This window comes from Phalaenopsis equestris, unplaced genomic scaffold (genome assembly GCF_001263595.1).
Source record: "Phalaenopsis equestris unplaced genomic scaffold, ASM126359v1 Scaffold000002, whole genome shotgun sequence".
NCBI lineage: Eukaryota > Viridiplantae > Streptophyta > Magnoliopsida > Asparagales > Orchidaceae > Phalaenopsis > Phalaenopsis equestris.
The window spans coordinates 14,973,080-14,988,679 of NW_018164444.1; the positions used below are offsets into that span (position 1 = coordinate 14,973,080).

Genomic DNA, 15,600 nt, shown 5'->3' on the forward strand with positions numbered 1-15,600 from the left:
GGCCGTGCGATCGATATGATTGGACGGTGGCTGTCAGCGCGCGAAACGCACTCGATCACAGCGAATTTGCTTCGTCATCGATCCATACAGCTCAATGCGACCTAAATTAGTATTCAAGATTAATTCGGTCGTGTGTTTGCTTATTTAAGGGAAATTTACATCAATGCCACTCAGTTCTTGTGTGTTCACAGCTAGTCTGAGCTGGTGGTCCGTTTATGCATCAGACCGGCAAAAGTTGGACTGAACCGGCGGTTCAACCGCAGAACCAAAAAATTTAGGACTTTTCAAAAGAAATGCTTATATATATGGTAAATCCATTATGAATGATTTGAAATTTTGAGATAGGCAGAAGTTAAAAAAGTTATGTTTTCATTTTATAGAGATGTTAAATCCATTAAAAAAGTTAGGTAGCTAGTAGAACTTTTATGTGAATTTTTAGTAATATTTACATGCATGCCACCCAAATCTTATATATTTACATATCTAACACCAAAAAATTTATTTTATAGACTTTTAGGAATATTTACATGCATACCACTCAAATCTTATTTATTTACATATCTAACATGTATGCCGCACAAATTTTTTTTTATTTACGTATCGAACACCTAAAATTTTGTATTTTTTATATTTTTAGGAATATTTTCATGCGTACCACTCAAATCTTAATCTTATTTATTTACAAATCTGAGACATAATTTTTTTATATTTTTTATATTTTTAGGAATATTTACATGCATACCACTTAAATCTTATTTATGTACATATATAACATTTTTTTATATTTGTATGAATATTTGTATGCATAACACTCAAATCTTATTTATTTACATATCCAACACATAAACTTGTATTTTGGTAGTTGAATCTCTCGTTATCTTCCTTTCCTGAGCAATCCTCGTCATTTCGACAGTGTGATTCTCACCACTTAGAGTTCTAGCTTATAGTCATATGATAGAGTTTATTTCCTCTGACTGTAAGGTTGTTGAGGTTCTGGTGGATGACACAATTCATGGATTGTTGAACGGGAATCTGTGGATGTGTTTGGTCGACTACCTTCACGACCGAATAAACTTAAAATCCTAGTAGTTTGGGATAACGAGTTTGTGGTACCCCGACTGACTATCTTTACTTTATAGGATTACTCAACCCTTCTTATTGTTGTGTCATTTAAGTTTTGTCACTCATTTGACTTCGTCAATATCTTTTTGATTGTCTTATATTGATGAATTGTTGCGTGTTTGAGATATGACGATTTGTCTTATGTCTTTATGACTCGAAAGTCCTTTGATATGTTGGGATATCCCGTTAAGATAATTTAGGTTATTTTGCGAGTTTTGTGTGTCGATGAGCCGCTGCCCATTCGATATGTGAGAGACTCACTCTTTGTCGGATAGAGGCGATAACTTTGAAGTATTAGGGTGTTCCCACACAGAATAATCTTTCTTTGATGACATATTTCCTTAGGTCTATAATAATATAAGCAAAACTTCTTTTATCGAGAATATTCATGTGTTTCCCTCATAATGTAATTAAACAAGTGAGATATGTCCCCTTAGGAGCACTCTTGACCCCAGAATCAACACATATACTTGATTCTCTAGTTATGGATAGTCTACATAGTATTCTTTTGCAGATACTGGTCCAATATGCTTCTACTTAATCTTGTTTGGACAGACATGTTTGATCTATCTTTGTGAGGTTTATTGCACTGTCTCGCGTTATTTCTCTTGTTTTTTGTCTTTGTCGTTTGTCTATCTTTTCTGATTCCTCCCTTCTTATGATCATCCATATGATTCGGAATAATAATTTATTCGGGAAATGGAAGAATACGATGATCGACAAGTTGAAGACTCCTTTTAAAATAAAAAAAAGTTTGTGTCAAATATTAGTGAAAGAATACCTACGAAAGATGCCAACAACAAGAGATTTAGATGTATTTGTCTGCTTTGGGGTCCAAAATGCTCCCAAAGTGATGCATCTCACTTGTTTTATTACATATTGCAGGTTGCCCAATAATACTTTTAATCCAATAAGTTCTGTTTACATTTGAAGTGATAATTAGCGCAAGTCTATCAAAGGACAATTATTGTGCATTGGAATACTTCAATGCTTTCAAAGCTCTCACTAAGCCACGGGGCAGAGAGTAAATCTCTCACTGTCTCACATAAGTAACAGACTTATCAGTGTACGGAGCCTGCAAAATAACTGAATCATCCGAACAGGGAATTATAATACATTAAAGCACATCCAAATCATAAGGGCAGTAGACAAATTGTCGTATCCCAAATGGGTGGCAGTTCATTGGTAATCGGACCATCGAGATGATACCAACAAAAGCACGAGGAGCGACAGGGCTCAAAGTGGGTAGTCAAAGGAATGAAGGAGTGGTCCTTAAATAGGTAGATGTGGCTAGATCGGGGCATTACAGACCCATCATCCTGATCCACTGAGACCCTAGGTCTACTTAGCTGTGAAGGTAGTCAACACAATATGTTCAAAAATCTACAACCAATAATCCATGAATTGTGTCGTCAGCAGGGACCTCGACAACCCATAGTTCAAATAATCGAAACTCTATTTTATGACTTACAGATCGAGCTCCAAGATATGTCACTTATACTTGCTGAAGTGGCAGGGATGCCGTTGGAAAGGAAGAGAAAGGAAGGTTCAACTACAAGCTGGAAATACTCCAGACAAAATGACTTACAGTTTGTTTCGGTAGGTGAGTCTTCTAATGACCTAAACATGCTAGAAAATCACCTAAGTAGAAATCCATGTTGGGTTAATCATGTTGGAGAAACTCAAAGACTTCTGCATGGGACACACACATGATGCAGTTAGCTATTTAAGTTCTAATATGGAGCCCCTATTAGAATGACTTGGGATATGACTACATGACACACATAAAAATTACATACTTTTTCATATATATTTTATGCTCAATTTTAATGATTTTTAATGATATTACACTTTAAATTGAGGTATTTTGCATATTTTTTTATTTTCAGGTACAAGAAATAAAATTTTAGAGAAAATGAATAAAAAATTATGCAATTTGGAGTAAAAACGAACAAGAAAGATAATTGAGGCATTTTGCATATTTTTTTATTTTCAGGTACAAGAAATAAAATTTTAGAGAAAATGAATAAAAAATTATGCAATTTGGAGTAAAAACGAACAAGAAAGATAATTCTGATTTGACACATTTCGATATGACTTTCTATGTTTAATCTACATTATTTCTCACATGTTTTTGAATGAAATTACACTTTAAAAAAATTATTTTCATGCTTATTTTATAGGTTTATCTTTTATGAGTGAAAAATAACTGAAACGGGGTGAAACGAAGTCAAACGGAGTAAAACAGTGAAGCTGCTGCGGGGTGGCGCATGACGTGTCGAAATCCAGAGAACTAGCGCATGATGCGCCGATTTGGCGCTAGATGCGTCAAAGACGACTTTTTACAAATTAAGGCGGTTCAAAACGAGTTTTAGTGCAAATTTTCAAATAGATTGTTGTTCTAAACTCTTATTGGAGTGATTCAATGCATCTAGACACTTTGGAAGGTTCCTTTATGAAGAAATATGTCTCTCGGATCAATGGACAAATATTTTGAATTCAAAATAGTTGACTTTTGGATAGAACTTTGGAGGGAATTTTGAATTTTTTTTGGAGGGAAGCAACATTTTTATAAAAGAGAGGGAAGTCTAGGGCTTTAAGAAGAGTTGTGTGGGCGTGAGTATTGTGTGTGTGTGTGGCGTGAGAGTGAAAGGAAAGGCTTAGAGATTTTCTACAAAGATTGTAGGAGGAGAGAGAATGTGACAGATTTCTTCTTCATTGTATTTTTAAGAGAGAATTGAGAGTACTTGTAAAAAGGAAAAGTGCTTGAAGAGAAATTCTAGGGATTTGCTTAGAGAATGTGACAGATTTCTTCTTCATTGTATTTTTAAGAGAGAATTGAGAGTACTTGTAAAAAGGAAAAGTGCTTGAAGAGAAATTCTAGGGATTTGCTTGGGAAAGATTGTGAGATAAGTTGTGTTTATTTGTTTCTTTATTTTGTAAACTTGTTTTTATATATGAAATTAATGTTTTGTCGTATCATTCTCATGAATTATGAGTAGTCTTCTTTATTATTCTCCCTATTTTGAGATATGGTTTTGTGAAGAATTAATTTTGTTTTATACGATTTTAAATGTCAATAGTTTGTGATGATTCAAACTCCAGTTTTCATTTACTTTTCGACCTGATTAATTAAAATGTTAAAATGATGTTAAAATGTATTGATGGACATATGTTCTTAAAAGAGATATGATTTCTACAAATTTGATTTTATGGGAGAGTATGTCATCTATGAAATTGAGTGCAAATAAATAGAGAAATAAACTTGTTGGATGCAGAATTAGAGATTTTAAGGTGACATATTAAAATCCTCAATTTAGTCCAGTTGATTGTGAGATTGGTAGCCCTCATGTGAGAGAGTAGTGGGAGCTCTGGATTAGCAGTTGTTATCCTCTCAGCCTAACCATGAAATTAGGGGCCAAACTCTGAATTAGTCGATGTTTTTATAATACTCGGAATATGGTAAATAATAAAATTGCTCCTATTTGACATAAAACGATTTTTATATATTTTTAAATGATTTTAATTTCCTCACAATCTATATACTCATTGTAAAGGGGAATGGAGTTTTCTTAAATTTGAACTCTTCGTCATAAAACTTTGTTTAGTCTTAGTAAATTTAATTTTAAAGTTTAGTATATAGCTCAGTAAACTTAGTTATTTTAATTACATTTCTATTAACATTCATTAAACTCATTTTAATTTGTTTTTCTTACTTTAATTTTTATAGTTTGAATATTGTGATTTATGTTATTATCATAAGAATTTTCATCTTCCAAATTAAGACTTCATAGTAGTATACTAGAATTAACCTAAATAATTTCTTCCCGCGCTTCTTTGTGGGATCGATACTGGGGTTTTTAAAGAAAGCTCTGTATTTCTTGAAGCGATACGTGCACTTACGTTGAACCACTAGTGTGTGAACTATTTTATATATTTTATATAATATTTCAATTTTGCACATTAACAACTTAATATAAATTGCATCGTGTTATTGCTCATATTTTTTAAAACTAAATTACTATGTAAATTCAAGACAGGTCAAGTTTTTGGCACCGTACTGGGAAATTAAATTGACATAAAACACGCAGAAAAACAACACACACTAGGGGCACATCATTATGCCATGCAACCCATTTTAAAATTAGCTCGAAGGTCATGCAGGAAAGCAAAGACAATTTTTAAAAACTTAAAACCTTTTAATACTAAATTTTAATTTATCATGAACTTTTTTAGGATTTTTTAGTTAGATAATTTATAATTTTAAGGTTCTAAAAAGCTTAAATTATATTTCTCGTAGCATCTTGGCTAACCAGAAAGAAACACAAGAAAATAATTCAAGCATGCAATTATGTAGAAGAGAGTAAAAGTGCACGAAAAAAAATATATAAAGGTCAATGTCGCTATGTCGATAACTTGTCACAGAAAAAATAGGAAAAGCGGTCGGACACAACATAAACACACATAATCCCAAGTCTATAAAAAAATGTAGAATTCAGACTTGAGGTACATGATATGAGTTGTCTTTTCTAGTCCTCGCCACGTGATTTGATGCGTCGTCCGCCTCGAACCCATGCTTGTACCTTATTTCTGATACATACACAACCTAGTGACTCTATCAAAGACAATTGAAAGAGAAAAAAAAAACTCAAACTGCGAATGATTGCTATCAAGGGTTAGCCCGTGCAATAGTATATAAGTCGTGCTCTTAGGGGAGTTAAATAACACCTGCAAATAAAATGTTAAAAGAAATCATTACATGCTCCCCCCATCAATGATACATGTGTATTTGCATGTATATAGGCACAAATCTCTATAAAAAAACATTCTAATATACTACCATGCATATCAAACATCCAAACATACCAAAAAACACAAAAGCGACGCTTCACTGAAATAATCAAATCAATAGAGAATGATAGTAAGAGGTGTCGAAAATATTACATAACACCCAAATGCTAACATAATATACCATCTAACAAAAAGTGTCTTAATAGAAATCTAAGTGCTCAGAATAAGTCTTCATAAATGTATGACTTTAATGAGATCGTCACATTGACCTCGTTATAAAGATCAAAGGGATTTAAAGAGTCTCACCCAAGATGGATTTTGAAACTGGTTGCCCTTACATATGGCCTAGCTTGTTACATGCATATTTTCAAAATTATGATGATTTGTATTAAGTAATATAATATATGTATATATATATATATATAAAAGTTTTAAAATAAGGGTCATTAAATGAGCTTGCTACATGTATAATTTAAAATTTATGGCGAGTTGTAATAAGTAATTTTTTTTAGTTATAAAACAAGGGTCATTAAATACAGACACGCGACCTACAAGGTGATACGAGTTAGATAAATTGAATTCTTGGCATAATCATATTTTTGGCATAATCATACTTGTATCAATCCCGATGTGATACTTGTCTCGTTGGGATTAACCCGACAAACAATGCTCGTTAAGACATCGCGACCAACACGAAATCACCCGCTATCGAGTCAAGCTCATTGTCATGCATGCATGTTAATGGAAATACACAATAGTATGATAGAACTAGAGAGCAGTGTGTCGTGGATGCAGTGACTCGAAAAGGTGGGAGTACCATGGAGGTAGTGACCAAAAAAGGCAGGCGTGCCTTGGAGGCGGCGAACCAAAATATGGGCGTGCCGTCAAGTCAGTGACCCGAAAGGATGAGTGTAGTGTGGAGACAACAATAAAAAATGATGGGTATGCTGTGAAGACAGTAACCAAAAGGATGGATGTATTGTGAATACAATTAACTAAAAGAGTGAACGTGTCATGGAGTTAGCAGCACGAACAAATGGTTGTGTCATGGAGTCAGTGACTCAGAAGGGTGCTTAAGGCAATTTGGAGCGACGCCATGGAAGTGTAGGGATGTGACTTCCATTAGAGGGAATTACAAGATGGATTGGGCCGATGATGAGCCACCTATTCACATGATATATGAATGTGAAGGATGAGGGTGTGAGAAACACAAATCCAAGTGTAAGACAGCAAATGTACAAGTCATGCAAGCAAAAATTAAAGTTTTTGTGTTAGAAATGTTATGTGCATAAGAATTGAGTGGTATGTATTTAAATCTTCCTATTTATCATTACAAGTAAATAAAAAAAATAAAAAATGGAAATAAAACTAATCCTAATCAATCATTAAAGGCACGTGATCGTGTAAATTTATGACAATACATCCAAACAAATTTTGAATCGACTCTTGTTGCTCCCCTCTTTCCACAAAACCCACTTTGTTAATGTTACATTTTAACATCTTGTGTTTTTTTTGATGCATTTTAAAATGGATTGGGGCTTACTATTCCCAAAAGTGTGGAACCTTCAGCCACATTTTCCAAAAGAGTGGGAACCTTCAGCCACATTTTCAAGGCCGTTCAATTAAAAAAAGAAATTTTATTTATTTATTTTTCCTTTCATCACTGCTATCAAAGCGATAAGAAAATCCCACAGCGGGGCATTTCTCCCCCACTCCTCTCGCACACCAGTAACTCCAGAGCTCTGCAACGCCAACTCGTATCTGGGCTCCATCAGTCTCCGTCCATCGACCAAAGAGGATGAAAGCCTCTTTAAGAGGACGATTTGAGCCGGAGCGAAGCTCAGCCATTGCCACCATCTCCCTCCCCGCCGGCGATGCCCGCATCAAAGCCTCCATCACCGAAGCCACTTTCTCCAAAGGACCTTCCCTCAACGGCCTCTCTCTATCCTTCGAGAAGCCCGGCTCTTTCATCATCGACTACAGCGTTCCTAACCAGGTACGAAATCTCTGCCCTATAAATCTCGCCTTTCATGTTGTTGATAATGGGTTCCGGTCTTCGCAGGACTTCAGGTTTCAGTTCATGAACACGGTGCGGTTGGCAGAGAAACCTCTGAGCCTGACCTACACGCATGTTCTCGGGGCTCATCAGACGGCAGTTGACGGTTCGCTGCAGTTCGATCCGGCGAATAAGCTGTCGGCGAACTACAACTTTGGTTCGGGAAACTGTAAGTTGAAGTACGCTTACGCGCATGGGGAGTTTGGGAGGGTTCTGGTGGAGCCGATCTATGATGTGTCGAAGAATGCTTGGGATTTTGCAGTTTCGAGGAAGTTCGATGGAGGTGATTCTCTGAAGGCGAGCTATCAGACCTCGAGCAAGGTGCTTGGGTTGGAGTGGAATAGGGATTCGAAGATCAATGGGTGTTTTAAGGTATGCTGTGTCTTTATTCCTTATGGATTGACGAAAGAGTTGACTCTGCAGTTTAAAATTTGGTTTTTGAGCTTCATATATGGATTTCTAGCGGGTTGCATGGCCATTTTAGAGCAATTTGCTTGAATTTGCAAGGCTAGGATGGAATTAGATGGCATTTCGGATGTAGAATTCCATGAAAGAGAAGCTAACATTGATTTGCTGATTGTCATGTGTATGTAGGTTATGCTTGATGCTTCGATTCCCTTAGTAAAACCTTTCAATTCGTGGCTTGCATGCCCTAGTTTTTGTCCGAGGAGCTGTTACGATAAATTTGTAGAAGTTTAGAAGATTTTTACACTCCACTTGTTTATAAGTTTTTGAAATTCATTGTTGATGCAATATTTAGGCGTTCGAAGCTGTTCAATTAAGATCTTAAAGGATGTTTTAGCTTACTTGTAAATGTTTTATTTACATACAGAGCACTCAAAACATTGCTATTTACAAATCAAGCACCCTTTTGAATCCATTTTTTCAAATTCTCACTCAAATATCAAAATTCATGATAAAACCCCAAACAATACTTTTTATTTTTATCAAATTCTCAATGGTTTGATTGTGGCACACGTGAATGCATCGTTTCTATAGTTGAAAAAGTCATCTGGGTGCTTGATTTATAAATATCAATGATTAGGATGCTCTGTATTGTGATTAAATTGAGTGTTTTTAGGAAGCGGTGCGGGTTAAAGACACAATCCAGTGGGAATTGTCAGTAGTAGAAGAGATTGGCTCCTTATGGAAAAAGAGTATTAAAAATACAAAGGATAAAGGGCATTGCAAAACAAATTGGATTTTTAAGATCAAGGAATACCACAAGGTCAATAAAAGGTACAAAACAAGACCAAAAATTGTAAGATCGGAGCTTTAGTTACAATTTTCTCCATTTGTTAAATTGAATGTTTTTAAAATTGTGTTGAGTAGGATAAAAATAGAAATTTACATCCTATTTGTGATTTGGAGGTGAACATTTACACGGTGCAATCTAATTTTTTTGAAGCCTCTATGGCTTTCTTTGTTAGTAAAAGGCTACATGGTCTAAAGTATGGTCATCGTCAATTTTGTCAAAAATTTTATGGGTTAATGCGTCAAATTGGCTCTTTCTCATGTAATGCAAATCATTGTGCTATATTAAGTGTTGTATTACACTATTACCATGCTGATTTTAGGAATGACATATCTAGTTTTATTTTCATTATTTTATTTATTTATTTTATTGAATGACATGTTAACTATAGGAGCGAACACTAGTGAGATTAATATATTGAATACACACTTGTTAAATAAGTTTGAATTGAATTACATTGGGAGAGGCGAATGATATTCTTAGGATGAGAATTAGTCATGAAAGATTGGCCAATACGTTGAAGTTATCTTATGTTGATTTATTTGATGAACTTGTTAAGTAATTTTAAAGTTAAAAGTGTGTGAGTAGTTTCTTGCCTTGTTGCTTTAAACTCTCAAAGCATTAATTACCTGAAGCTAATAAGGAGACAAATGATATGGTCAAATTTATGATTCACATTTTGGTTTGCTAATACACCTATCATATGGCGTGTTAGACCAGTATATAGCTTATGGAGTTGTGACGATGAACATTTGAAATTGATGTTATGGGGTATTATTACTACATCATTAATGTTTTGCAAGAGTGGTAAGGAGTGCTAGGCTTTGTTTATACTGATTTAGTTAATGATTTGGATACTCAAAGTTATACTATATCTGAGCAGATACATCTATACATTCGGTGGTACCGCTACCTGTTGGATATCACAATATTTAAATTTGTAGCTTTATCTAGCATTAGGTAAAGAAATATTTTAGCTTATAACTTATTTAAAATGTTAGGAGACGGACTTGGTTATGTTATTCATTTTTCTTGATAGTTAGGGTGTAATATGTTTAGTAAGAATGTAACATTATGTTTCATAATAAAGTATATTCAATTTAAATTTCATTTTAATCGAGGCTTGTTGGAGGTTGATTTCTTACTGTTGAATAAAATACCAGCATATGAGGATTTGAGTAGCATACTCACAAAGATGAGCAACATAAAGGAAGCATGTTGTTATATCATGCTTAAGGTTAATTTAGTCTTTTATTAGTCTCAGGGCAATTTAGTTTTATTATTATTTATTATTGTGGGGTATGAATAGGGCTAATATGTTTAGGGTTAAGGAGATGCGTGAGATTATTGTTTTGAGTTTTAGGGGGTCAGGGTTTGGGAGAAATTTACTATATCTCGAATTGTAGGATTTGGGACAGATCGCTCGCCTTTCAAATTGTAGGTGCTTATCTTATGTATTCATGTTGAGTTATTTGATGTTCTTGCAATAAAATATTAATTTGCCCTATTTCTATGGAAAAATCTTCCTGGATCATATCACATGGTTCGTAAAAAAAAATCAGTTAACCTGTTTAAACAATTGATGGGATGTGTTGCAAAAAGTTAAGTTCAAAATTTCTATATATGAGTACAGATTAAAGAATATCGATTTGATGGAGCACAATGTTTGCTCTGCAGAATTAGCACAAAGTTTAAAAGAGGTAGTTTTAATGGATAGATACAGCCTAAGCTTGGATACAAAATTTTAAAAATTTTGTTAGTAGTTTTATTAATATGTAGCCAAATAAAATCCTGAACCTTTTTTTTATTTTGATTTTCATCCTCATAAACCTCATAATTAAACATCCAAAAGTAGTCGGTTTGATTTTTTTCATGTCAGCGTGTGTGAGAAAGAAGGAAAGGGAAGATAGGGAGAGATGAAAGTAATGAATATCTTTGGTTAGATGAAGAAAGAAGAGAGAGAGAAGCGACATGACAAGAAAGATATAATTGAGATATAGAGAAAAAAACTATGGATGGAGGTAAATAATAAGAAATAATTAAAAAGAGTGTACTCCATCACCTATTCTTATTAGTTGTCTTTTATATTATCTGCAGTTTTTCCTTGCCCACTTTGCTTTTACTTTTTCTGTTATTTTCTAGCACTGATGAAGTGGACCCAAAATAGTTGGGATTACGCTAGTTCTTGTAATGGTTAACATCTTTTTTGCCATTAGTTCTTGAAATCTCGGACAGTATATTAACACTTCACTGAACTTTTATATCTCAGGATTATGCGGTTCATTTGGTATCGGGAATTTAATTTTCTTGATATATTGGACTTTCTGACTGCATAATGTGATTTGGAACTTTTGAGTTTGAAAATCTCATTACTTTTGAACCGAGTAATTTGTAAACACAAATTTCTGAATGCCACTGTAAGTATTTCATGCTGGATTAAAAGGCTCTACCAAAGTGAAGTCTGAGTTAATGAGATAGAAGGTTTACAGAGATGTAAGATAATGATAAATAGTGGATCAAATTTTAGTGTATAATTCTGGTTTCCTTGGAATAGACAGGTTCAATAAAGGATACAAAGGAAGATAATTTGCGACTGAGATGTTTTAAGTTCTTGTTGTATTGAGTATGTTGTAGAGTATTCTGGTGAAAGAAGGAAGTTTTAGAATTGGTTGTAGTATTGCATGAATGGCTGCAGAAAAGGAAAAATGGAAACAATCTAAAAAATTGAGGCCCTGCTCGTCTGCTTCCAATCTCTTGCAAATACTCTGAAATAACATTAGAACTAGCATTTTGTGCTTTTGTTTATCTTTTATTGTCCTTCTTATTTAGGATTTATGAAATTCGTATAAACCTCCTAAATTATGAAGTTCGGTGTAATTGGATGGATGTGTGATGCACCAACATAATTTCATGTAGTTGGGACTCATAGTGTTCAAGACTACTACACTTTCTTAACTCTTCTGTTAAACCCTATCGATCCATGGGATTTTAATTGTGTATCCATCAATACATGAATTATTATAATTATTCTATAATTATAATTCTTCCAATTCTTTGAACTATTATAATTATTATGCAATTATTACTCCCTGGTTTTGTATGTTTCTTAAGCAGAAATTTTTCTTATGATCAACCTCTTTTCACAAATTTATTTCATACACCCTTATTCTAACAACAAAAAAAAATTATCGTTGATGGACCCTTAGCTATTATGGCCGATCATGGAGTATTTTTTAAACAAATCTCCAACATTCTAGGATGTTATACATGTAATTACATTATTTGCAAACAAAATTTTGATTCAAATGTTGATTAAATATTTTGAATATAGTAACGTGTTTTATTCTTCAAATTATGTCTTTCGGGAGTAGGACATGAGAGAAAATGATTGATATGTTCTCTATCACCTTAGGGAGTCTTATGATCAAGAAAATTCCATGCAATATTCACGATTGCCTATTTGCTCAGAAACCCTTAAATCTAATTAAAAAAAGCATTCAACTTCAACACGCATTCAACTTCAACACATACCTTAGGTCACTCATCCTTTATTGTTTTCAAAGTTATATTTCTTTTATTATTCAAAGAAAAATTTTTTTTCTTTCCTATGGGGTACATCCTCTACACAACTACATCAACTTCTTAGTGCTCGATGCTTGGTGTCTTTTATCGATAATAGCTTTCATGTGGCATGATTTTCTTATTAAAAGTGAAAAATGATGTAAATATAATCTTTTGCACTTTTATATTCTAATTAAAAATTAGTTTGATGTTAAAATTAAAAGAGTCAAATTCGATAAGGCCAATAACTATTTTCACGATTCTCTCCCCTTTTTAAGAGGCTTGAATAACATATAGTCTTGTTATATTTATACAACTCTAAAAAATGGAGTGTTTAAAGTAAAAAAATGGCAACCTATGTCACGACCCGGTCCGATACTTCAAATTAACCAAGAGGGAAACAGACGGCCAGACATTGAAAATTAAATATTTTATATTCGTCTAAAATTTAACAGATGAAAGTACCACTAATCAAATTAAATTTAAGTTATATATTTAAAATTACCTTGTTATTGGTTATTCACGTCTTCTATAAATGTTTTCCCTTCTATCGCTCATCTTTTAATCACTTAATTAACCTAAAAAATTAATTTAAAACAACTGAGCTAAACAAACCAGTGAGTACTTATACTCCCAAATTACAACAATACAAATAAAAAAATAATATGCATGTCAGTTAAGTTTCTTTATAAATCAATATAAATATTTAACATGCTATTCAAAAATTTTATATTAATATCGTATCAATATAATTTAATATTTATACGACTGTCGCAGGAGCACCGTCTAAAATTTGTATCAATTAAGATACATCAATATCAATACGTTTTTATTTATGTGCACGACTACATTAGTGTTATCTCATTAGTACTATCAAAGGGTGACTCAATCATAGTCATGACAATAAAAGTAATATATGCAAATTATATCATTCATAATTTCATATCACTCAATTATAATGCATTTTATTTCGTCTATGAGATTGATTATAAGCATTCACGTCGAAATGACCGATAAAATTTTAATAATAAAACAACCAATTGCATTAATTAAGCATAATTAACAACCCATAAAACTGGTTTAGAAGAAATATCAAATTGACGTTATATATTAAAAGTATGACTACCCGCCTTGTTGCTTGATAATTTACTTGCTATTGACGTTGATTCTTCTAAAAATGAACGCTTAAACATGATAAAAATTTAATTAATTTAATAAACTATATAAATATTTAATTTATAAAATCCCTCTGAAATTATTATTCAATAAATATCTTATTATTATTATTATTATTATTATTAAGTTTTAATGTTAAATCAATTTAATCTATCTTACCTTGATTGAGCCCTACACAGCGCGAATCGTCTCCTTCCTCACTCGGTTGCACGCGAGCTACCTACCCTTCTTCCTCTCTACATCGCCTTTCTTCCCTTTTCTCCTTCTTCGTCTTAGGGCTCCAAGCTCCTACGACCAACACTTGGCTCCCCTCCTCTCTTTCATCTATCCCGGTTCAACTCAGGAAACGCACACAAAGACCTCTTTTGCGATCGCAGTTTAACCCGACATCGCTAGTGATCGACATTGCCTTCTCCTTCCTCAGTCGCGGCTCAACCTAGAGCAGTGCAAAAAGCCAATCTCCTCCCTCCACCGAGGCTCTTTCTTCGATCAAACCCGCATGCGGCTTCGGCTCTCATGGTAGGTTCTTGCCTTTCCTTTCTATTTATAGTGCGAACTCATCTTCTAGACTCATTTTCTCTAGAAAAGTGTGCAAAATAATAGTAGATAAAGCAGGTATGACATCCAACCATATCGTAAGTTGGTTAACTGGTTAACTATAAAGGCCTTTGAGTTTAAGACTTTTACACACATCTAAAACAAATTATTTTTCTATTTTAATATCTTAAATAATCTTATCTCCAAAATATTGAAGTTTTGTCTTTGCTCACATGCTTTCCCAAATTATAGAAAAAAATAATCATCGAGTAATTAATGTCTTTATTAGTAATTCTTGTTAATGCTATAATTACCTCAATAGAAAGTTGCAAGCGTCGAATGAGATAATTTTTAATAAAAGAGACTAATATTTGGTTCCTATTTATTCAAGGACGAAGTTGCATCTAGGAATAATTTGTTTCTCTTGGATTGTCGTCCTTTACCCCTTATCCCAACAAACAATTTTATTCCAAAATCAATCACATGCTCAAATTAGGCCTTTATCTTATTTGGCCATTACAGTTTTACTAAAGTGAAAAGAAATCTTAATATATGCAAGTTCATCGAACCGAATAAATCCTTATCACTAATCCGCTAAGAAAACCATGAAGCCCACAAATAAAGGTAAAAAATGTCTACTGAAGATCCCTTCACTTATTTTTATTATATAAAATTTATTTAACACACTAATCCTTAGCGGTGTCCAAAAATGTCTCTACATTCCAACTCGACTTGAGAAAATTGGGTTCAAGTTGACCTGAATAATTTTCAGGTCTAGTTTAGGTTTAGGAATCCTAACGTGTTTAATTTTTTTAGTCAGGCTTTTTGGTTGACTAGCTTATCCTAACGTGTTTAATTTTTTTAGTCAGGTTTTTTGGTTGGTTAGCTTACCCGAAATCAAACCGAAATCGACCCGCTAACTCAAAATTGGCTCGAGATCGATTGCCGACCCAAAATTGAGTATAATTCACCGTTGTTATGACTTGCGTTAAATGAGTTATACTGGTCAGGTTTGGCTCTGCCGATTGAATGTGAGTCGTGTTTGAGTTGAACTTTTTGATCTGTCGTTTAATATTTAGGGCGGGTTCGGATCCAAGGGTTT

General features: G+C 33.5%; 1 protein-coding gene across 1 annotated transcript; it reads left to right on the forward strand.

Moving 5' to 3' along the window:
- Window positions 1-7,550: 7,550 nt before the first annotated feature.
- Window positions 7,551-8,341, forward strand: LOC110034935 (outer envelope pore protein 24, chloroplastic; the record flags this gene model as incomplete). The annotated part of the gene is given in 2 exon segments (XM_020739178.1): window positions 7,551-7,909; window positions 7,976-8,341. Coding segments are annotated over 2 exon segments (564 nt in total), but the record flags the coding sequence as incomplete, so codon positions are not given.
- Between the last annotated feature and the right edge of the window lie 7,259 nt (window positions 8,342-15,600).